General features: G+C 39.1%; 1 protein-coding gene across 3 annotated transcripts in view; it reads left to right on the top strand.

Annotated features, from left to right (window-relative positions):
* The window catches only part of LOC149323708 (CDC42 small effector protein 2), a 102,681-nt gene extending 81,888 nt beyond the window's left edge, over positions 1–20,793 (top strand). For all 3 annotated transcript variants that reach the window (XM_089491288.1, XM_089491289.1, XM_089491290.1), the window contains exons 3-5: positions 12,078–12,179; positions 17,078–17,194; positions 18,129–20,793. In XM_089491288.1, coding sequence (XP_089347414.1) covers positions 12,078–12,179; positions 17,078–17,176 — 201 coding nt within the window. In that variant the 3' untranslated portion in view covers positions 17,177–17,194; positions 18,129–20,793. The remainder of the gene's footprint in view (positions 1–12,077; positions 12,180–17,077; positions 17,195–18,128) is intronic.
* The last annotated feature ends 4,877 nt before the right edge of the window (positions 20,794–25,670 follow it).

Below are 25,670 nucleotides of genomic sequence, written 5' to 3'. Positions count from 1 at the left end.
GCTAAGTTATTCAGTGGCAACTCCCATCCCTCACTCTCACTGATTATGCTGGTTAATGTTGATGGAAGCTGCAGTCCACCAACATCTGGAGGACCATATCTTTCCCACTCCAGTTCTCTGTATCTTAACAGCCTAGATCCTCAGTGTTCAGGGTCAGTAAATGTCCTTGCCACATATCATTCTCCCAATCCTCTTTTAAGTTCTACCAGTAGGTTTATAATAGCTTTGTTGTTGTTAACTGCCCCTGAGTCCATCTTGACCCATGGTGACCCTGCAATCCCATGCCCATATCCCCTCTGATTAAGTCAATCCATTTGGCATGTGGTTTTCCTCTCCTTCTTCTGCCTTCTACCTTTTCTAGCATTATTGTCTTTTTTCCAGTGATCCATGCTTTCTCATTATATGACCAAAGTACATCAGTCTCAATTTTATCATCTTGGCTTCTAATGAGATCTCTGGCTTGATCTATTCCAAGACCCATCTGGTTCCAAGACCCAGTCTTTTTGGCTGTCCATGGTGTCCTAAGTAATCTTCTCCAGCACCATATCTCAAATTAGTTGATTTTTCTTCTTTCTGCTTCCTTTACTGTCCAGCTCTCACATTCATACATAATGATGGGGAATACAATGGCTTAGACAATTTTAACTTTTGTGCTCAGTTGTATGTCTTTACTCTTCAGTAGTTTTTCTAGTTCAGTCATAGCTATTCTTCCCATTCCCAATCTTCTTATTTCTTGACTGCACTCACCATTCCTGTCTATATTTGATCCTGCATATGAGAATTCTTTAACTATTTTGATTTCCTCATTGTCCAGATTGAACATCTGCATCTCTTCTGTGGTCATAATTTTTGTTTTCTTTATGTTCAGCATTAATCCTTACCTTTGTGTAAATCTTGTGTTGTCTTTGTCTGAGAATACATAGTTCTGGTTGAAGGGGCCAGAAGGGATGTGACAGGAGTAATACTTGTTGGTGGGGGCTACAAAAATTGAGGTTGACGCTGAATTTGTCCACCAACCACAGGTGCTATTTAAATTGACTAGGAAGTATTGCAAATAAGTCTGCAAAATTGTATTTGCTCATAACATTACATGCAAACTTATCTACCTGTGTTAGTCATTTGTGCCACACTGTTGCCTAAACTGGAAAGAGCAGAAACATACCACAACAGTGCTCTACCCAGCAACCTAGAATTAAATTATTATCGACAATTACATGAGCAGCCCTTTGTAAGTTTATTGTAAACATCCAGAAGAGTGATAATAGGAATATACTGATAATTGGTTAATTAGTTGTGACCAAAACTTGGAAAAATTACTTTTTTAGATTATAATTCCCTGAAACCTACCATCACCACCACTGCTATATCCATGGACTGCTGACTGGCAGATCATGGAAACTGTAGTCTGAAAAAAAGTAACTTTTCCAAGCTCTGGGGCATTAGGAAGGTATTTGTCCAGCACCTATTCTTGCTCTCATGCTGATATATTGCACTTGTCATGAGCCTATGTTGGCTCAAGAATAATAATAGGCTTCTATCTGATTTTTTGATAGTGGTATTTCCCTCTTCCTCATACTGAGGAAGCCAGCATGGCATAGTGGTTTGAGCATTGGACCAGGACACTGGAGACCAGGGTTCGAATCCCAGATTGGCCATGAAAATGCACTGGGTGACCTTGGGCAAGTCACACACACTCAGCCTCAGAGGATGGCAAATGCAAACTCTTTCTCTGAACAAATCTCGCAAAAAAAAAATAAAAAAAAATGATAGTTTCACCTTAGGGTCGCCATAGGTCAGAAATGACTTCAGTATTTGAGAGATTAATTTGATGTAATTGAGCATGTGCTTTCACAGCTCACATATAATGGGGAGGGTGTTATTTACATGCAAAATAGCACTTGGGGAAGGGGAAAGAGAGCTCTTACTCAACTCTTCCCACTGCATTGCTTTAAGCAAGTTTTCCCCAACTAGACTCCATACTAGTTTCACTCCCCTACTCCCATGTACTCTTTCCATTTAAAGCAGCCCTGGACAACTTGCAGCCATCTAGGGGTTGTGAGTTGGAAATTCCCATCATCTCTAGCAAGCATGTCTCAAGGAGAGGAACTGTATCAACAACATCTGCAGGGCCAAAAGTTGCCCACTTCCTGCTTGCCCTAGAAAAAATAGGTCATAAAACATCTATATTGCCCCTAGGAGGACTCCTTCATTTTTGATACAATACAAAACAGATTTGATCAGATTTTGAAGATTCATTTCTAGCAAGAGTTACATCTTATTGGCTAATTGAATTAGATTTCAAAGGCAGAAAGGCAATTGAGTTAGCTATGCATTCATGGAAATACAAGCCTAATTATCCAAATAAAAGGTAATGATGTAAAAACTAGAGGAAATGCTATTTCTCTCACAGCTCTTTTTTATAGATTCCATGTTCTGCCCGAGTTTCTTTTCCCTCTGTGCAAGTTTTGCAAAGGGCAGCTCTGCTCACTCCACCCACCCCAGTTGAATGTGACAGTTATTTGGTTGAATAGGAAGGATTTAGTGTTGTAACTACTGACACATATCCTGTGATGGAGTTGTAATACTTCATCATGTTGGTTGACCTCTCTCCAAATATTTCCTGTTTTAGTTTCATGAGCCTGAACTGAAAGTGAGGGGGGGGGGAACCCTTAGTTTTTGCTTGCTTGTTTTCTTCCTGCTTGCTGTTTTTGCTTATAAGTACTGTAGGAGTCACTTTAGAAACTCTCAAGAATTCTTACAAATTATTATACAGTATTACATTTTAAGGTGGTACTTCTTTTAGTAGTAGGAATCTGGAATGTTCTTTTAGCTGCAGTCACTTCTTATTTTTTCCTTGGTCCTTGAGATTCTTCATGTTTCAAGTTTGGAGGAAGACTGCAGGCTTTCTTATAAAGATCTATCTTGCAGTGTCCCAATTCAGTTATGAATTTCTTCCTGTGATATGGCCCAGTAATAATGCAATACAGTTATTTTCAAACATAAATATGAGCATACTTTCTACACTAAATTCCGAGTTAGTTACTGTAGTTGATTTTTACACTTATAGCAAGGTTTCCTTCAGATACAGCAGTTTGGTGTCCTTCAGATATTTTGGACTATAACTCCTATACTTCCTTTCAGTATGTTTAGTGGTCATGAATCATGGGAGTTATCATCAGAAACATCTGGCAACCATCAGGATGTAGTAAAATCATCTGGAGATCCTACCTTGTAGCATAAATATCATAATGATTAATCACAGTGTGATTATGACCAGTCATCTACTTCGCTCTTGCCTATCAATGTCCTAGCATTTGTGTAGATCTTCATCTCTTGGCCAGTGTTTCAAGAACAACTAGCCAACTGCTTCGCATGATGCCGTCATAAAATGTATTGTTCAAAATAAAAATAACCATGTTGAATTCCCTTAGAAATCTGAATTAATGTATTCCTAAACAAGAAATTTGTTGTAGCTTTTCATACACCTAATTTTTATAAAATGACAATAAATTTTAGAATTTAAAATTTAGAGATGGAGTGTGAATTGAATGGATCTCTAGATTTTGTTGTACTGTAGCTCCCAGCATTCCTTGTCATTGGGTCTGCTGGCTTAGGGTGGGAGTTGTCGTCTAATGACATCAGGAGAGCCATACAGTACTCACCCTAATTTAAATACAAATAAACATTTCATATAGAAAACTGGGAGTTACTGAAAATCATTTGTGGATTTTCAAATGTTAGCCATTGTTCTGTATTCTTTATGAGAATATAGAAAGTTAGAGTTCCTTTTTATGGGGGGGGGGGGGGGCGACCTTGTATATATATTCTGTTTCCTAAATATTTTTTTAAAGGAGTTTGTGTGAGTTTGTAGAATTAAAGGTGGATTTCCCCCACCATCTTGTTTAAACATGTTTCTTGAAAGAATGATCATTTTCAGGAATCATCTGATAAATGTTACTGTTTGAGAAGCATGAACTGCAATTGCTAGTTTCATCATGTGCTGAGCAAGACATTTGTAATGTAATGGCAGTTTCAGGTTAGAAGCTGCATATTTTCAAAGATTGCTAAGGCGATGGTGTCCTGAGTTAGGTAAAAAGAAAAGAAGTTCATGGCCCAGCAATGTAACATGAAGATGATCAATGTAAGGATCTGTTTCATAATGCCAGCGAAGTCAAACCCTCAAAAACACACACACAGACACACTATAAATGGCAGAATTGCTGATTGATGATTGTTTTGAATGTGAGAAATATGATATATTCCCCTAAGAACATGCTGGAGTGTCCCGGTTGATCTTTGTGCTAAAAACACCACTCAAAATAGAAGGGACATATGCCAACAAAAAAAACTTTTATGCAAAATCTGATTTACAAAATGAATTGCTTTGTTTGGGGAGAAATGGTATCTATATAGTTTGCCAATAACTATTGATATATGTCCAGGCCCAACAAACTATCTTCACAGGAACTAGGATATATAGAGAAAAAGAGAGAGTTCTGAGTTCATTTTTTAGATAGACAGAAAATTGTTGTCATTTTTTTTTAGCACTTTGATAAATCATATGAAAGTGTGTGTGAGGAGTCCTGGTTAAAAATAAGAATTTGAAAGAAGTCCTTCCTTCCTTCCTTCCTTCCAGTATGTATATACACAGTGGGCCCTTGGTATCTGCTGGGGTTTGGCTCCAGGATACCAAAATCTGTTGATGCTCAAATTCCATTATATACAGTGATGTAAAATTGTGTCCCTTATATAAAACAGCAAAATCAAGATGTGTGTGTGTGTGTGAGAGAGAGAGAGAGAGAGAGAGAGAGAGAATATTTTTGAAGCATGGTTGGTTGCAGAATCCATGTCAGCCATTAGGTTTAGTAAGCTACTTTTATTCCAAATAGATCTGTCTCCTCTGCCCTGGATTGATACTTGTGTACAGTGTTGCCAACAAGCCTCGAAGATAATTCCCGGAAATGTTTGTCCAAAACCCGCTGAATCCCCCCAGATCACACGGAATATTCAGTCACAATTCCCGGAAAATTCCCATAATGTTCAAATGGCGGATGTTTTGCAAATAAACGTAAACATAATTGAATAAAAATAATTGTAACTTATTTCAACTCTCAAAATCACCATTGAACCAAACAAAGAATCTTTCAGTCCTTTTAAGATATTTATTTTGACATGAAGGGGGTTCAGGAAGCTTTGTGCCAAATAGAAATGTTTTAGGCTGCAACCGCACTGCAGAAATATATCCAGTTTGACACCCTTTTAATTACCATGGCTCAGTGCTAGGGAACCCTGGGAATTCTAGTTTTCAGAGACATTTAACCTTCTCTCTCAGCAAACTCTGGTGTGACAACAAACTACAATTCCCAGGATTTCATAGCACTGGGCCATGGCAGTAAAAACGGTATGAAACTGGGTTGTCTCTGGAGTGAAGATGCAGCCTGGGTTAGGTCCAAGACACACTGCAGAAATAAACCAGTTCAAGACCACTTTAGGTGCCCTGGCTCAGTGCTATGGAATCCTGGGAATTGTCTCTGGAGTCTGGAGTGAAGATGCAGCCTGAGTTGGGTCCAAGACACACTGCAGAAATAATCCAGTTTGAGACTGCTTTAACTGCCCTGGCTCAGTGCTAGGGAACCCTGGGAAGTGTAGTTTTGAGCCTTCTTTATCAAAAAGAGCTCTGGTGCCACAACAAACTACAATTCCCAGGATTCCCTAGCACTGAGCGAGGAGAGTTAAAGCGGTCAGAAACTGGATTATTTCTGCAGTGTGTTTTGGACCTTAGTTATTAAAAATGCTCAAGGTCCAATCCATACTGCAGAAATAATCCAGTTTGAGACCGCTTTAACTGCCCTGGCTCAGTGCTAGGGAACCCTGGGAATTGTAGTTTTATGAGAAAGAGCTCTGGTGCCACAATGAAGTACAATTCCCATGCATCTGAGGAAATACGCTTAAGTCTAGGAAAGCTCATGCTGCCAACTTTTTTTTCAGTGAGACTCAAAGGTGCTACAAGATCTCTCTATCATCATCACCATTATTATTATTATCATTATTAAATCCAAATGCAGTTGAAGAAGTGGACTTAAACTGGCAACCCTGATATCCTGTAGACTCATTCTCTGGGGCTGTGATCTGGAAGTGTGGAGGCAATTCCCTTGTCAAACCAGGGAATCCTGGAAATTGTAGTTTGTTGTGACATGTTGAGACACTGCTTTTACCGGCAGCCAGGGCTCCATGCTTGAAATTCTGGGCTTGGTGGTTTGTTCTGCCCAGAATCCCATCATCGCAGGGAGCCTTGCAGTTAGAAGCAGTGCCAAACTGGATTATTTCTGCAGTATGGATGGCAGTAGAAAAGGGAACGAAAAGAGAGCCACAAAACAAAATTCTGGGAAGACAGGGCAGCAGGGGTGCCAACTTACCAGGTGCTCTGCCCATGCTCAGAGGCATATTTAATCAATAACACACACTCTCTCAGGGACATCACATTCACATGATCACACAGCAGCCACTTTGCTTTCCCCTGGAGCCTGAATGCCTGAGGGGGGGGGGTGCAATCACTGTCCTCTCTCTGATTGGCTGAAAACTGTTAGTGTGATTCCTCCAAACAGTTGGTTGGTTGGTTGGTTGGTTGGTTGGTTTGCTCTTGCTCGGTCCTCGCTCTCAGAGGGAGTCATTGAGAGAGAGAGAGAGAGAGTTTTTTCTCCAGCCCTCTCCTCTGATTGGCTGAAAACTGTTACACTCCAGCAGTCTGGAGCTGAAAGGGCCAAAGTCACGGAAAAGGCACTGAATTAGAGCCAGGCACGAAAATCACACGAAAAACTCTGAAAAGTCCCCGTTTTCTCATGAAAGTCGCGAAATTGGCAACACTGCTTGTGTAGCACTCATGCATAAGAGAAAACTCTCTGATGGTATGAATTCAATGATTTTCATGTTAAAAACAATATTTTAATTGTTATTTATTTAAAAAAATAATGTAATTATTAAACTCTTTTAATGCAAGAAGTTATATTTTACTTAGTTACATCTGTTAATGTGTGGCTACAGCTGCAACCGTACTATAACCACTACTAGTTGTAGTGTTGATGCTCGTGCACTTGCTTCCTTAGCAGCAAATGAGTGTGCTGTGGAACAGTAATAATGTTGGGGCTATATGAGCTCTTGCAGGAGCAACTGAGAAGTACAGAAAGGATGTGCAAAGATAGGCCAGACAAGTAGAGGCAGATGTATAAAGACAAGTTCATGCGGAGGTTATGTGAAAGCTTCAACACTGCTAATTAGAAAAATAATCCAGCCTCTGGTCATAATCCTTTGAAAATCAGACACCCATCTACAATTGAACCAGTTTTACCTTTGCAACAAGTAGTAATTTAGAAAGATGGGGTAGAGGAATGTTTCAATTCCCTGTGACTATTTTTCATAGTAGGCATTCAATGAAATAGGGAGATGTAGCTCTGCCATGATAGTATTTACCCAACGTTGCCACATTGGTATGGAAAGAGCTATAAAATGTATTTTCTGGATTAGTAGCAAGTCTAGTGATGGCTTTTCCTGACAGTTTTTCAAGCAGGAATCCATATTGCACTACTTCACTGAGACCTGGATTTTCTACAGGTTTTTTTTTTAATTGGTGGATAAAATTGTACATGTATTACACCTACAATTTCCTGCAAGGATGAAAGGTCTGCAAGGGCAATTTTTCTTGTATGAAGTTGGCCCTAAAAGAGAAAGAGGAGTGTGGGAGTGAAAAAGACTACAGATTCACATATGAAAAAAATCCAGATACAAGGACCTTATATGTAGTCAACAGAAGTCTGTGTGGGTGTGAAGTTTCTGCTTAGCCACTTCAAAACAGGAACAATTTCAGCTAGTGTCTCAGTTGTCATAGTAACTTGAGAATCTAGTTCCAAAAGTCCAACTCCTTAATGTGTAGAAAAATCATAGCACTATCAGTAACATATCTTAATGGCTTGTTTTAAAAAATTGTGGGGGGATTTGCTTATTTTTCCCATTCTGAACCCAAACTTAACTGAATTAATCTGTCCTCCAGAGCTTAGGGAAAATATTATTTTGACTACAGCTCCTGGAATTCACCATCTAGCATGGCATGTGGCAACAAGATCATAGGAGAAGGGAAGGTGGGTCACAATGAAGTCCAGTGTGGCATTACAGATGTAGATGTGTCTGCAAGCTACCCTCTGTATTGAGCTAATGGTAGAGATCCAAATGAGGTATTGGATTTATGAATATACCCTATTTTTAAATCTATAAACCCGGAGCCCTGATTCATGCTCAACATTTCATACTTATATACAAGAATATTCTTAGGATCGTATAAAAATAGCAAATCATGTTTTATTTTACCTGTTTTTGTCCTATGTAACTGGTACAATGAAAATGAAAATTAATGGGGTTTAACACAGAAAATGTGCATGAATATAGGCTGACAGAAGCTGGTTTCATGCCCATAAAGCATCTTCTGAAGACTATAGAAATTGCATTGGGGGCTGAGGTAGAAGGGTATGGGCAGAAACAACCTCTGGAAATGGCAACATTATTAGGTTCCTGATTTTATGGAGATTTCTACTTCTGTTCAAGGAAATGCAAATAAAAACTCATCCACCCAGCTTTCGATCCACGTCAGACCTTCCAACTCACCCTGGATAGGTTGGGAGCTGAATGGATTGGGATACTGGAAGTGGAGCTCATGGACATGCCCACATCACCTCCTCACTTTTAGTCTTCACATGGATCAGTCCAATGGGCTGTAAACTGATATATATTCTGGTTGTGGGTCCTTCATGTTTTAGATACTAAAGTGAAATACAGGTCTCTCTGCAAAAAGTGTCCATTAATAGGTAGAAGAGGAGGGGATGATATACAGTGTCCAGAGAAACCAAAAGAGATTTTCACATATTATTTTATCTACTATCCCAAAGAGTAGTGTTTCATGTTAAGCCAGTTACCCTATCATCAGCTTGCTTGTGGTAAACAGTTATAGCTCAGTCATTAAAGTGCCAAGAAGCCATCTTTGAAAACAAAACTCACCTTCTTCCTGAGAGAAATGGAACAATTTTCTGAAACCAGTAAGATAATGGGTGCAATCTCAATGACATAGTAAAATGGCTCTTATAGGGTTCTATAACCATAATATTGGTGGGATCACCAGGAACTGTTGTTTTTAGTATCCCCAGTAAGTTCCCCAACATCCTGGCTGGTGGTAGAGCATGTGCTTTTCACACAGGAGGTTCCAAGTTCAGTTTCTGGGATTTCCATTTATGGATGGGAGAGTTTCCTGTTAGAAAACTGGGAGAGCAGCTGCCAGCCATTGTAAACAATGCCAACTAAATGGACAAATTGCCTGACTCAGGCAGTTTTGTGAAGTAAATACACATACAGTATTTATCAAGAAACCCAAATGACCAGAATCCTGGTGGAATACTACAACTAAAACTAGTTTCACAAGAAACTGAATTTTTCTCAGAATCTTTGTATATGGAGGTCCTAGTGCTGCCAATCATTTTGTAAGTAGACAGATGAACACGCACTGAAAGAATGAGGGGGAGGGAGAGAGAGAGAGAGATCTTTTTTACTTGATGGTTGAGGAGCTAATTAACTGTTGTCTATTGTGCATTTGCTTGAAAACTGTGGGATTAATGGTAACTGCAATGGCATTTATTTATACTGTGCAAATGCTCTAAAGGCACCAGATCTTGTCTGATCTTGGAAGGTAAGGAGGGTCAGCTCTGGTTAGTTCTTGGATGATAGACCGCCAACAAGTACCAGGTGCTGTAGGCTATATTTCAGAGAAAGGAACTAGCAAAACCACCTCTGAGTATTTCTTTCCTAAGAAAATTTTATGTAATTGAATTGTCATAACCTGACAGGTGACTTAAAGGCATACACACAGGTATATAGGATCTTTCCTGTTTGCTGTAACTTTTATTCCGAATATAATTGGCTCAGTTATGTCACAGGGACTAGGTCCAGTGTCTCCTGATGTCTCAGAGGGAATGCTTGTGGTCTTCCAGTTTCTTCATAACTATAACTGTTACACAAGCAATGTTTTGTAGTTGTGTTCCTCCACATCATACTCTGGGTATCTTTTGAGTACATCCAGGCTGATTTTTAAAAAAATATACACCGTATGTCAGTCTCTTTGCCTTCCTCCAGTTGATAACACTTTTTGGGTACCTTCCACTGGCTAAATTGGGTGACAGGATTTGGCTATAACCTTAAGCACTCTAAAATAAATTCCTTTGAAATTGATGGAACTCTTATCCAAATACATGTGTTTATGATTATAGTGCCAGCATTTATTTTATTTTATTTTTTGTAATTCTGGCATGCTTTTCCATGCTTAACATTTATGTAACAGAGTTCAAGCAGACCAGTGTGTTAGTTGTCCAGTAAAAGCAGGGAGTCTGTGAAAAGGGCATGTCTATTGTGGGCCTGAGTTCATTCCAAACATACCTTGTGTTTATGGGCTATGGCCCATGATGTATTCTCAGCTGTGGCTTTGATTTGCAGTGATTCAACAGGGACAGTGTTTGGACAGCAGATATCCTGCTGATGAGACGTGTAAACTCCCACCCAAAGCTCTAGGTGGTCTTACCATCTTATCACATGGGTTGAAGGATGCTGATTCCTTTAAAATATGTGATAGAGAAATGTTTATAGTGGATCAAGAAATCTTTTGGGAACAATTGTGTTTTTCTTGACTGAATTATTCAGAAGAGATATGGATTCTTTGCTTCTACCTGACTGACAGTTAAGAGAACAGTATTTGTTGGATATTTGAGTGATTACTGTAATTTCACTTTGCTGAATAGAAATATTGAGAAAGAAACTTGAACCAGAAAAAATAAAGTGTCTGGCTACTCACTGTGTTTTAAATCAAAAAGGTAGCCCCTGTCCATATCATGTTGTTGTTGTATGCCTTCAAAATGTTTCTGACTTATGGTGATCCTAACATGAACCAAACCTATCATGGGGTTTTCTTCAGAAGGGGGTTGCATTTGCCTTCTGAGGCTGAGAGAATGACTTGCCCAAGGTCACTAGTGGATTTTCATGGCCAAGTGGGGATTTGAATCCTACATGCCAGAGTCATTGTCTAACACTCAACTACACTCTGCTGGCTCTCTCTCCATATTATTAGGTTGCTGAATTTGCTATTTGTCACTGGGAGTGATTCAATTTTAGGAAAAATATAGCAGTAATTCTGTAAGAACTAAAGCCTAAATCCAATTACTAGTCCCAGCTAGAATGAAATTTATTGGATCAACAGGAGTTAGGCAACGTAGGTTTCAGTGATTCAGTGGCCCCGCTCTATTGGAAACTAACAATTGGATATGCTCTTAAGGCCTAATATGCAAAAGGGACAAGCTTTTCAAATGGAGGTATAAAGTAATAATCAGACTTGAAGTAATTGTTATGTTGTTGCAAGGAATTAGCAATAATATAGTAAAAAAACAACAACAAATTGAACACATACCACAGCCACGTGCAGCACTTTTCAAAAGAAGAGTGTTGTTTTTTGAAGAACCCCAAAATGTGCTCTAAATGACTGAGGGCTTGTTTTCATTGGTCCTTTGGAAAGTAACAAGTATTTGTATTGAAGACAAAGAGGATGGGACCAGTGAGCAGAAAATTCCAACTGCCCCAATGGTTCTCAAACACTGTTCCTTCAGATACTTTAGGTTTCAACTCCCAAAATCATCATCCATGCTGATGGGGCTTTGGGAATTGAAATGGTAAATGGTGGATGAAAGCTTGAGAGGTTCTAACAGATGGATACGTTCAAATAAACAGATAGTCTGACAAATGAGACCACTTCTAGTGGAGTTGGGTCTTTTTGTTATAACACTCAGAGGCAATTCTTTTAAGGAAGAAAAAAAGAAATCATAAAGGTGGCGCTTTTAATCAAGAATTTGAGTTCTGATCTGAAAATGTAATGAAGCTCTGGTAAGCTGTTAAAAGTAACTTTTATTTAGTTACATTTAATATCTGTCCCATGTCTCATATTTAAACCTCATTTCCATTGTTGATTAAACCAGTTTATCATCTGTTTCTCAACCTTTCAGAAGAGACGGCGACGGATTGATCGGAGTATGATTGGTGAGCCAACAAACTTTGTTCACACGGCTCATGTAGGCTCAGGAGACCTCTTTAGTGGAATGAATTCGGTAAGTATTATTGCTAAGAATTCCATAGCTTTTTAGATTTAGATTTAGATTGAAAAGATCCATAATTTAGAACCAAACTTCTCTACCCTAGATTTTAGATTAAAAAATATTTCAGGTTTTATGTGTATTTTTAAAGTCACAAATGTTAAATGGCTCACATTTTAAAGTAATGTGATGGTGTTGTGATTCATACAGAGTTTTACTATGATAGAGCTTACTGAGTTATGGGTATTTTGGCTGGACAGTTTTACAGCTCTTGTACAGAAAAGCCAGTTTATACAGATGGCTGAACAGAAAAACAAACCAGTTTTTATAAAGAGAGAATAAGAAAGGAAACTAAGTGGAAATTCCAAAAGTGCAAATGAATCCATTAGTTAATTAAGACCTAGCATGTTTCTAGTCAAGGAACTCTTATTAAATGAAATCTAGAAAACAAATTTATGATAACTACAGCTCAGTCTTACGTGTGTCAACTAAGAAATAATCCATCTACGAAGAACTAATCCTTATTGCATTCAGTGGAAGTTACTCCCAGGTAAGTGTTTATAGGATTGTGGCCTTAATGTATTGTATAAACATTGAAGTGAATTGATGTCTGTGGCAGAGAGAAACTAAATGACAGACCGCCTATTGCAAAGAAGAGAAGGAAGAATTATGTGTCATACAGTTTGGTGTCTATTCTAAGAAGATGTGCTCTCTCATCTAGTATCAGAAATTATAGCTCACAATCTTGCAGCATTATCTAGTAAAAAAATAATGCTAGAATTCATGATCACAGTTGTAAATAATTGGTTTTTTTCATGATCCATACTTACTCACAATAGAGTAAGGCAATAGGGTAGGGAATATGTAGTGATTGTAGTTCTCCAAATCAGCTGCTGCTAATAGTTCTCCTGTCAACTGAGATTCAGCAGACTGAGCTTCTACTCCCCTTCCATGAGCGATCTGCAGTGTTAAGAGGAATTGTAATAGTGTCATCAATATAATATTTGAACGATCCAGTTGTTCTTCTGATTGTCACACCAGGGATTACTTGTCTTTTCTGGTCATGGTGGTTGTGTGATATCCAAATGCAGTCACTAGTGTTTGTTTTAAAAAGACATACAAATACATACATTAACTAGTTTCTTCAGAGAAACTGCCTCTATCTTTCTTGCAATTTGTCCAATGGAGTAGCTTGGAAAGATTTATATAACTGAATCCAAACCCCAACAGGTGCAGAAAGCATGCATGCACGTACACAACACATTGGACAAGAGAAATCACAAAGAAATTTTACATCATTGTGGGGAGATCCTCTATCTGTAGGAAAAGGGCAATGCAACTTTGGAAGCAAGAATTCAGAAATTTGCATGTTTTCTTTAGAGTGCAAGAGGAGTTAGGGCTGAGCTGACGTGGGATAGGTGATGCTCAAACTCTGCTAAGTAGAGAATAGCTTTAGACATCACCTTGCCATGCAAGTGCAGGGTGACTAAGGCGGGGTACAGACCGCCCTTTTGGGGCTGCTCGGCCCCTTTCTCTCTGTATCGCTGGCACGGCTGTTTAAAGGCTGCACCAGCAATATGCGCGGCAGAAGGAGCTCCGAAAGGGAAGTACGAGCACCCTACAGTGGCGCCATGATGTGACGCCCGCACCACGCCATTTGTACACAGCACGTCTGTCCCGTCAAAATGACAGTGCCCATGTAGACAGGGCGCTGCCATTTTGACATACAGAGTATGTCCTAGGGTTAGGGAGCGTACGAATGGTGTGCACTCCCTAACCCTAGAATCGCCACTGCCATGCCCCTTTTTGGCGGTGTAGATCCCGCCTAAGATATCCTTGTCCTTTTTGTTTCTCCACAACAGCATCTTCAAAGGAGGGATAGAGGAAGCCCTGTCCATTCCTAGGGTGGGTTGGGAGCTTTCTTTCCAGTGATAAACTGTCTACATGTGAGAAGGATATGCTCTGAAGGTGCGGACCATCAGTGATCTCTATAACAGCCATTTTATGCTTTGTGTATTTTAGAACTTACAATGTTAGAAGCCTGAACAATCCTGATATATCACTCTAAGATACTATATTTTATAAATATAAATATATTATATAAATTATACGTAAATTGATTATAAGTACATTTTCAGACATGTTATTTGTAACATAGTGTAGTGACCACTCACAAATGCACAGAGAAAGAGACAATTGTTGATAAAATGACACAAGAATGCTTGTGCAAACATGGGGCCATGTTTGAAGATGAAAATAGACACTTGAATTTTAAAACTGGAAAAAAATGTTGTTGTTGTTGTTGTTGTTGTTGTTGTTGTTGTTAACTTCTTTCGGGTCAGCCTCGACTCATGGCAACCCTGTGGGTGAGACATTTCTACAATCCCCTGCCCCCCTGAGAAAGTTAGATTTGGGACCATGGCAACCACACACCACAGCCCCAATCCTCCTTTTTGCAAAGCCAAAAATAATCAGCAGATTGCCACTCCTTTTTGCACTGGAAAAAAGCTGGCTTTTTCCACCCAGCCCGGGTTTACTGTGCTCCTGCAGCATGTAAATGCCACGCTGCTGGAGTGCCCAGAAGCCAGCCCATGTCTGGGCAGCTGGGTGGCTTCCAGGCATCTTGGGGGCATGTAGCATCTAAACACCCCCAAAATGCTGGGAAGCCGGTGTTTAAAGCCAGTCTGCTTTGTCTCTAAGGTGGGTTACAGACCGCCGAAATGCAGCGGTCTCCCACCGCCGCCGCTTGCAGCGTCCGGGAGCCGCAGCAGCCAAACTGCTGGGCCCCGGAAAAGACGTCGTGAGGCACTAGTCGCGCACTCGTGGAGTCACTTCCGGGGCATGACGTGTGGACGCACAGTGTCCGCTACATCAATATGGCGGCGGCCGTGTGGAAAGGCTGCCACCGTTTGTTACGGACTCTGTCTGTAACAGGAGTAGGGGCCTCTGGAAGAGACGCCTCTTTTTCAAAATGGGACGTCCTAAGGACATCCCTTATGGCGGTCTGTAACCCACCATAGTTCCTGCAAATTCAGATTTGTGACCTCCCTGATTGAATCTATCCATCTGGCATGCAGTTTCTCTCTCTTTCTACTACCCTCTACCTATTCTAGCATTATTGTCTTTTCTAACGAGCCATGCCTTCTTGTGATGTTGCCAAAGTATGATAGCCTCAGTTGGATCATCTTGGCTTCCAGGTTGATTTCAGGCTTGATCAGTTCAGGGACCCATTTATTTGACTTTCTGGCTGCCCCACACTATCCTTAGCACTGTTTCCCAGCACCGCATCTCGAATTGATTTTCTTCTTATCCCCTTTTTTCACTGTCAGCTGTCACAAATATACAGTATAAAATAATGCACTGCACAGTAATACATACCTCAAAGATCTGAGTAAGATTTTTGTATTTGTGTGTGTGTCCATCACAGCAACTTTGTGTTCTGCCTTTTTTGCATCTTTGTTGCACCCAGAGAGGCTTCGCTAATATTACAGTTTGTTGTCTTTAACAGCAGTGACTGTTTTGATTCATGATTTGCAAATCCCAGTGAGAAATGTGCTAGACTGTTATGGACAGGGTTGCAAAACCTTTTGTCTCTTTTATTTACTTGATCCAAGAAGTATTTATTTCATCTATCAACATTCCACTTAAATCAATCCCCTCTTGAAAGGGAAGGGAGTTGGGTCAGTTAGAAAACAAATAAATCTTTTGTGCCAGATTATGCATTACTGTATTTTTCAGAAGTCAAAGCCTACTCTATCTCTTTAGAGAGGCATTTCATTCACATGGTTATGTATCTGTCAACCTTATTATATAGAGTTATTTTTAGGACACATGCAACATTAATCATACACTGCATTTCTGAAGTTTCTTTTACAGTTGATATTATTTGTCTTCTCTCTTTTTAAAAAAACACACCTTTATTTTGATGCCATATTTATAGCTTGAGATCATACACATTACACACACACACACACACACACACACACACACACACGTTAATTGCAATGTGATGAAATGACCATCACAGACAAAACCATTCATACTTTTTCTTGAAGACCCATCACACTGCAGCCATAAGTAATCAGATGCCCCGCTTTGCATTGCTCATATAATGGCTAGTCGTGAAATAACAAGGCCACATTGACGGGTTGGATCCCTAAAGCAACACAACAAAGTAGACATTTACAAAGAAAGGCTTACACTTGTAGAGATCTATGCATATAGATTGCCTAGGAGAGGAAACCCTGTTTGCCAGATGCATAGACTTTTTCATGGCAGTGACCCTTGACTGAGTGAAATATTCTTGTTAGTAAGGTATGAAGAAAGCTTAAAGCATCAAGTGATGCATATGTAGACTTACTTGTATTTGCGTATTCCTGCACAAATTTGATGTGGTTGTGTATTCCTGCATTCTAGGCAGTTGGACTAGATTGCTCTTGCAGCCCCTTGTAATTTTTAAATTTCTCTGATTCTATGAAAATCACAAAAGTGGCCAAAAATCTCCCCAAAGTGACCCCCAGCAACCATTTTGGAGTAACAAGTAAAGGCATGTTGTTACATTACCATTTGTTCTGTTATTTTTAAAAGGAATGTCATTCTGTCCTTGTTACCCCAATCATAACTCCCAAGCTGTATTCATATGCATGTATATGAATCAGTCCATGGAGGACATAAGTCTTAACAGATTTTTTCAGTCTTATGAAAGTGATTCAGTTCTCTGTGCAGTGAAAAGATCGAACTGACATATAATGGAACAAGGGGGAAGAACAAGCATAGCTGATGTGTCCTTTTTCCAACAATAGTTTGGCTATCTCTAGGAAAGCTGTAATTTGGCAGTGATCTTGCACTGATTTAATAAACAAGTTCATGTCTCACATAGATCTGTCTTTTCTACCTTATCCTTGTTTGTCTAGGTGAGTTCAATTCAGAACCAAATGCAGTCCAAAGGAGGCTATGGAGGAGGCATGTCTGCAAATGTTCAAATGCAGCTTGTAGATACAAAGGCAGGATAACTGGGGCACATATTTCCAGTGAGTATTACAATATAACTTTTGTAGATGTTCTTGCCTATTGCTGCTGCCTAGCTGAGACATGATTGTAAGCTGCAATACCCCTTTAAAACAGTTCTCTAAATAGCAAACTTGTTTAGATTTGTTAATCTAAAATGCTGAGCTTGGATTGGAGTGAGAAAGGGGGATGATGTGTGTAAAAATTTGTGTGCTGTGTTAAGCAAAGAGAGATAATAAAGAGCAAGTATTTCTAGTACCATTTATTTGTAAAGATTTGGTTAAACTGATTTCATGCACTTATCCATCAAGAATTAGCTTTAGGCACTCAGTGTTCTCATCTTTGTAGGAAGTATTTGCACTTGAATTTTTTTCTTAGTGCCAGAATCTGAAGAGTTGAATGCAGAGATGAGAGCAGGAGGAATGCATTACAGTAAAACCTCAAATGGTTGTGTAATTGGATATTAATGCATTTGTTGTTCCAGATAAAATAAAGTGATTTTATCACAGGAACACTTAACATGGTGCTATGCTATACAGTTCCGTAACCCCACTATGAATCATTGCAGGGGTAAGGAATATGTGTCCATCCAGATGCTGTAGGACTGTAGATCCCACATCCCACACTTAAACTGTGGTGGCCTGGTCTAATTTTCTCCACTCTTGAAATATTGGCTACAGCTGGTGGGGAAAAATATGTTGAATGGTGTCAAAAGCAAAGCTTGGAAAAGTCCACTAGGCCAGCACAAGACTCTATAACCTAAAAGATTAATGTTTCCATGCTTCACTCAGAACATAGCACATATTTTCCTATACATTAACTATGAAGGAGATTTCAAGCTATAGATGATATCTTCAGTGACAGCTGTATTTTATTCCTCTTAATAGATGTTTCTATTCCTTCATTTGAGTATGTTGTTTTGCAAGTTTTATTCATGTGGCACTTTGCTCTTTACAGGCTCTTATGAATTTCTGTACCTTCTTTCCTGTGTCCTTCTCTTTATGCCTTGGTGACTGCTTCCTGTGCTCATGACAAGAGAAGTTGATGGCTCATCATCCACCCCTTGTGATTTCGCCATTGAAACATTCCCATTCTGCTTTTGAGGATGATATTTTAAACTGGTCTTGTCGTGCCTTTCCAGTGGCAATCTTACATTTCACTGCTACCAAAACATCTGTGGATATAGTATTGGTTAAGTTGTTTTGGGGAGTTTTTTTCCATTTACTGTCAGTGTTTTTTTAAAAAAAAAACATTTTAAGTAAACTAAATTCTCAACATATGGTTCAATACTGGGTTGATTTGAATTTTGTGTTTCCTCTGCAAGGCCCTTTTTGTGCTCTTCTCATATGTTGCTTTTTTTAAAAAAAAATCTTTATTTCCTTTTCTGTAATTGGGTTCCTATTAATGTGTCAGACCTGTCATTGTTAATATAGGTATTTTTAACGGTCTGGGACCTGCAAGCACAATTATCATTTCACACAGTCAGAAATCAGCAAAGTATATGACCGCATGCTATGTGAAATTGCTTGGTATGGTGGCCTGTTGGGTGCCAAAAAAAATTACTTTAGGTGTTTTTTTAAAAAAATGCTTGTTCTTGCAGGTTGATGATACTATTGCTTATTAAAAAGTTTTGCAGTAGCACCCAACCATGCCAATCTCTTGCGGGTGTGTAGGGAGGACTTGTAACTTTTAGCTGCTTTGGAAAATACATTGTCTTTGGGTTTTGATCCAGCTGGTCTTGAGATAATAAAGAGGGAGCTTGCATTCATAAGGCATTTTGTTGTAAATGTTCAATATATTTATTTTGAAAGAGCTGACCTCAAGATTGTAAGCCAGTGTAGTAACGTACAAGCTAAATGTTGTGGTGGCGCTTTTGTCTGGTTAAAGAGGCATTATATTTGACTGCTTTCCCCTATTTTTTCCTGCCTCCCCCTACCCCGAGCTTGGAAATTTTAGCATTGGTGCTAATGTGTTAAAGTTGCCATTACAATGAAAATTAATTTGTTGACATTAAATTCTATTAGTGAAAACATAAGACATTATATTATTGCATTATTTGATAGTATATGCTATTTTTAAATTTTAAAAATCAATCAAAACCTCTAAATTACTTTGCTGCAGTAACAAATTAAAGTAACAACCATTAAACACTGCAAAACTCATTGGTGTCATCAAGATAACAATTAAAACAAGGGCTTTTGAAATGGTTGTTAATTTTATTTTATTTTTTGTAAAATAGTGGCAAAAAATTAATTTCAAAGAATTACTTCCAAGCTCTCCCCTCCTCCTTTTTTTTAATGCTTAATTTTAGGCCATTCTGGTATTTCCAGTAGCAGCATGTTAAACTGCCTGCAGTATTATAGCTGGAATTTAGTTGACCTCTCAAGTAGTTGGCAGTTTCTGCGTACTAAATATTTAGGGGCCATGTAAGTTGCTGTGAGCAACATAGTAACCTGGCAGGAACTGATGCCAGCAAAAAGAACATACAGGGTGGCTTTTTGCTTTAGTGGTAAATAAGCCGTTTGCTCAGGTTCCAAAGCATGTTCCTCTTTCACAAAGTGTGAAAATTGTGTTTTAATATTGCACTGTTTTGGAAATATTTCTGTAAGTGATCCCCTTTCCTTCTTTTTTTGCCCTCCCCCCCTTTTTTTTTTCTTTTTGTCTTGTCCATCCTCATGTTCCCTTTGTCACAAAGAACTGAAGTCAGTTGATTGAACACTAGCAAAATATTTTATTAAAAATATACTTAAAATCCTCCTCATGCACAATTCTTAACATCCTAACTGGCAAGTGGAATAACTGAGCCTAATTGGACTTAAAAATCTTCATAGGTGACAAGTACACAGAGAGAGAGATATATTTGTGTTTCATTTCATACAGAAACTAAATGCAAATGTCACTGGAACTACAGGGCAATTACACAGTAGCATTGCTTTGTAGTTAATCCCTGTTGATATTTTCTCCACTCCCATTCATATGTAAGGGGAAAATATCAACATAAAGGATAAATTACATGGACACAAAACCAAAACCCTGGTCAGCATTCTTCAAACGATAATAGAATGATAGCCTTATCCAAGATCACTGCTGGGCCCATTCTGTTGATTTGGTAATCTGTGTAAGCATTGCTGATAAGAGAACAAGTAGTAGCTGAGCAGATATACCAGCTGTTATCCTATATCTGTGACCTGGACCTCTGACTTCTCCAATGCCCACTGCATGCAGAGGAGGCAATGCAGTGTTGAGTAAATAATGGTTCCAGTAGGCCAGTCAGATATTTTTACTGACTGAAACTACCTTCTGGCTGCTTGTGCCAAATATGTGGGCATTCTAGTAGATGTTGTCATGGTCAAGATTTCAAATGTCTTTTTAAAAATGCTCTTCAAATTATTCTAGGCTTTCAGGACCATTTTTTTTATTGTCACTGACAGAAAATCAAATTTAAAGAGGGTATCCGAGGTCCACAAAAAATAAAATGAAATAATAATCCACAGCTCAGTCGCCAGAAAAGAGAGACATATTTTTATAACAAACATACATTTTTTGTACATTATGTTCATTCTTAAATACTGTAAGTTCAATGTTGTCTTGTAGATATTAAAAGGAGAGTATTGACTTTTGATTCAATAAATGTTTTCTTTCAGTTGCCGGTTTACCTATTTCTTTATTGTAATCAGGACAAATTTGGACAAATCAACCAGCCTAGAGAAATTGTTTTATATTTTCACATATAGCTGACTACATCCAACTGCATGAAGGAGAGAACCTACACTGAGGCAACTTTTAGGATTTTTTTCCCCACACCAATATTTAATTTACACACTTGTGCATGCATACACAATGGTGCACACATGCTAATGCATGATACATGGTTCTGCTGTTCTGTTATTTTAGGATGTCTTTGTTGTTGTTCTTAATTGCTACCAAGTCAACTTTTTAATCAGAGCTGGTTTTGCCAGTTCCTTCTTCAAAAATATAGCTGACAGAACCTGGTATTCATTGGCGGTCTCCCAATGAAGAGATATGTAAGAAGGTCTCTAATAATAATAATAATAATAATAATAATAATAATAATAATAATAAATTATTATTATTAAGAATTTCTGCAAGAAGTGACAGCAGCAAGTAGAGGCATCACTAGGTGCATGTGGGCTGCACTCATGATACCTCAGAGGGAGGTGGCACCTTAGCAGGGAGTGTCACCTGGTGTGCTGGTGGGAAGGGGCTGCCTTGTGTTGTAGAGTGTACTGTTGCTCCCCTCTGCGAGTAGATCAGGACTCCTGGAGAAAGGTCATGGGAAGGACCCAGCCCACCTAGCTGGAGGGGGCAAGGTGGACAGCCAGTACACCGTTGGCATGCCATTACAAACTCCTAGAGGCTCTTCCATTGCTGAATGGCACCTGGACCCCTTTGGTAGCTGGAAAAAAGGCAGGTAGACGAGAACAGCATGGGAAGCAGACAGAATGTTTTTAGGTGTCCTGGTCCACCTGCCTGGTGGCCTTTCTTCTGCAGAGGCCCGATCTACTCATGATGGACCATTTGCCTGGCCTCTCCATGCTGCAGAAGGGGCCAAGTGTCCAAGCTTTTCCCAGAAGGGGCTCCAGGAGTCCACCCAAGAATTCTATCCTGCCTCCCTACAGCTGTACAGCCAGAGCATCTAGTCCCACCAGCATTTCAGACCCTACGTATCTCCCCATGGGATTGATTCTAAGTAGCTTTCCCTCTGGAGGCCTTGAGTGTGTGAACTGGAATCTTCTCCTTTTGCCAAATGGCACCTCAACCTCTTTTTGGACTTGCAGATACATCAAGTAGACTGAAACAGCCTGGAGGAAGGACAAAGTCCCTTCAGGTATCCCAGTCCACCTCCCTATCAGCAACAAAGAGGCCATCCTTTCTCTTCCACAGCAGCCCATCTACTCCTGAGGGGGGTGGGGATGTGCCAGGCAACCTGGGGGTGACAGCATGAGTTACCACACTAGGCCCTAGTGATGCTACTGGCAGCCAGTAACAACACACTGGATCATTTAAGCATTTGCGTATTTCCCTTTTAGACAAGATATATTTTGTCTACAGGAAACGCACATTAAGAGAAAAGATAACAGATTGTCAAAAAAATATCTTCAGAAAGGAAAAAGGCTAATTATATATGTCTCCACAAGATTTCAAGCAACAGAAATATTCAATGATATAAATGGTGACTACATTGGAACAGAAATAATTATACAAAATCAAAAAGCATTATTGGTAGGAGTGTATGCTCCTCAGGAGAGCAGATAAATTCTATCAAAGAGTGCTTAACAGAATGCAAGAGTACAATTATGACTCTATAATTATGCTAGGAAACTGGAACAGTGTCAGAGCCAAAGCTGGACAGATCATCAATAAAACAGGCAACAAAAAACCAAGGTAAATTACCAAGATCTTTCTTTAAAATGCTGGACACCTTTGAGCTAATAGACACCTGGAGACATTTGTATGGGAAGGCGAAAGACTACACCTTTTATTCTGAAAGGCATAAATCATATTCAAGAATAGTTTTTTTAAAACATCTAGATCACTTTGCCCTAAAATCATAAAAATGGACATACAAACTAAAAACTTATCAGACCATAACCCAATATTTTTAACGTTAAAGAATGAGAAGAAAGAATTCTCTTGGTGTCTGAACGATGACTTGTTGCAAAATACAGAAATAATTGAGAAGGAAATATTGAAGTACTGTTCTGAGGAGAACTATTTTGAGGAGAAGGAAAGAGAACAGGAATTGAAATAACTGTATGGGAGGCCTCAAAAGCTGTGATGAGAGGTTTTTCATACTTAGCTGCAAAATAAAAATAAAATATAAAGAAAACATTCAGAAAATTACAGAAGAAATTGGAAAAATTTAAAAAAGGATCCATCTAACTTAAGGATACTTAAAGAAGTTAAATTACTACAGAAGCAACTTTCAATAAATATAGTGTAGAAAGTTGGGGGGGGGGGAATTAAAATGTGTTAAACAAAATTATTTCCAGAATGCCAACAAGACGGGAAAATGACTTGCTGTAAGCTTAAAAAAAGAAAAGGGGGGAAAAAAGGATAATTGTAAAGATTCAAGAAGACAAAATATATATATACAGATCAAGTATTGCATATTTCGCTGAACGTATAAATGCACGCAAGCATAGGGCACACACTGCGGAAGCGTGCCCCATTCAGCTCAATGGCAGGTCACCCCTCCATAGATCATCAAGTCTGCAGATGGGGGGGGGGGGCGCGACTGTATACATATAAATAGTGCAAATGAACAGAAGAAGTTGGAGGATTTTTGAAGCAATAACTTCATAAGAGCATATGGAAAACCTCTGTTATTGCCTCTGTGACACCCACAGGTGGAACATGAAGGCACCAGCTTTTTTTGCTCAACACAGCTAGTTTTAAAGCAGACTGTCTCTGAAATTCAGATGATGATTTGGGGGGTGACCTTAGGAAAAGGAAGACTGTGGAAATCACACTGAAACTGGGTTAAGCTTTTCTTGTTTTGTCTTTTTCTAGTTGTGGTTTTTTGGGGGGCAAGGAGTCCCCAAAGATATGTTACCATGCCAAATCTTTACAACACAAACCTTAAATACTAACATTTTAGTATGATACTAGCAGCTTTATACCTCCTTGTCCCTCCCTTTCTTTCCTCTGCCCCCAAATCCTAAGGGTCCATAGCTTATTTTACACAGCTTGTGAGCAACACAGACCTCAGCTGTGTGCAGACTATGCTTTCCCCTAGACTGCAATAATTACTCAGAAAACTGAGAGTGGAGAGGCCACCCTACAATTTTAAGTCTCAAAGGCAGCCATGGGAAAGTTAGTAGAAAAGAGCTAGCAGTTGAATTATCTCAGTGAGCTCAATATTAGGAGCAGCTCACTGAGAACTCACTTGTGCATTCTGGCATCACTACTCCATTGAGGAAGCAGAACTCCCTTCAGAATCCCACCCCCATGGATTATAAAAAGCTTATCAAAATGGGTCCTAAAGCAACTTGTTGCTTTACTATCCCATTCTTATAATGGATATGTGCTCCAGTTTATCAGTTGCAGTAAAATCATACACATTTCTATTCAGAAGTAAGCTTCATTGCATTTTCTATGGATTTACTATCAGGTAAGTGAATAAAGGATTACACTGTCAGTGTAAGAAAGTGTATTATATAACATTATGAAGGCTTCCATGGTAGGTGTGTGATAGCCATAATAGAGAACTATGTCTGGCAGAAATTAATGAAGCAATACTTAACACTATTCTGGCCTGTGTGGACCAACCATTGTTTAAATCATTTAATATGTTGGGTACATGTATGAGTATGGATATGCCAATGGTATGAGCATGTGGGTCAGGTTGTGTAGCTGCTTTCTTTGTGTGTTCTGATAAGAGCCACCAAATCAAAAGCAGAAATATACTTGTGTCACTTTCACTTAGGCTTCTACAGCATGAGCTTCATCTCCCCAGCTGAGTTCACAGCAAGCATCTGTGTCTCAGGCACACTTCTGGCCTACTTTCCATGAATCCTGCCCTACTTCTGACAACCTCTATCAGGTACCACTAGAGAGAAAGAGACTAGTTTATCTATGAAGCCTGGGGGTGCTTTGATCTGCTCCAATATGTTAGGTTTAAAGCTGCTTCATGAAGGAGAAAGGAGAAATGCAGGTCAAACTATTGTCACTGCCTATATATCCTGATCTAGTCATCTCCAGTGATTTGACTCATCCTTTGTCTCACTCTAGAATCTAATAGCTCCTCTATATCTGGAGTGGGACGTATGTGGCTCTCTAAAAGTTTGTTGGACTCCAAATCCTCAAAGCCAGCATGTGAGGAATGATGGCAATTTCAGTCTAGTGCCATTTGGAGGGTTGAAAGATTTTTGCCCCTGCTCTACATTTAGTGCAAAATAATGGTGCTCAAGGTGTAATCTTGTTAAGTCCAGCAGGATACTTAGTTCACAAGTCCAGGATTCAGTAGTTAAAACTCAGAAAACCTTTATTAACCAATCTAATGACTTCATTGTCAAAGCTGACCAGCCAGCATTAAAATTGCCTAAGTAACCTACATACAGTTTTCAAAGTTCAGGTGGCCTTAATTCTAATTTGTTATAATTAATAAACACACTTCTCTCAAAGTACAAAGATCTTTATTACAGTCTTAGACCAGCATGAGAAAGGCAGAATACAATCAATTTAAAACTCTTTAAACATATAGAAAAGGGAGCCATTAAATAAATATAAATAAACATCCTTATGTCGTATAAAATACTGTATCAAACACATTTTTCATCAGATTACAAAACCCAGCTAGATGTTCATTTATCTAATCCGTTGTACTGAGATCAAAAGCCTGATAGCTCGATTAAGATTAGAGAAGGCTCCAGGAGAGGATTTAATCCTGCCAGAGGTTATTAAAAATAACTTGGATTTCTGAGTTCTTCTCATTCTTTATTGTTACAACTAGATTTTTTTCACAGAAAGGACTTG

Source organism: Sceloporus occidentalis, unplaced genomic scaffold (genome assembly GCF_023333645.1).
Source record: "Sceloporus occidentalis isolate IW3139 unplaced genomic scaffold, rSceOcc1.0.p SCAF_1, whole genome shotgun sequence".
Taxonomy (NCBI): domain Eukaryota; kingdom Metazoa; phylum Chordata; class Lepidosauria; order Squamata; family Phrynosomatidae; genus Sceloporus; species Sceloporus occidentalis.
The sequence above is the reverse complement of the archived record's forward strand: the minus strand, read 5'-3'. Positions and strand labels throughout refer to the sequence as shown.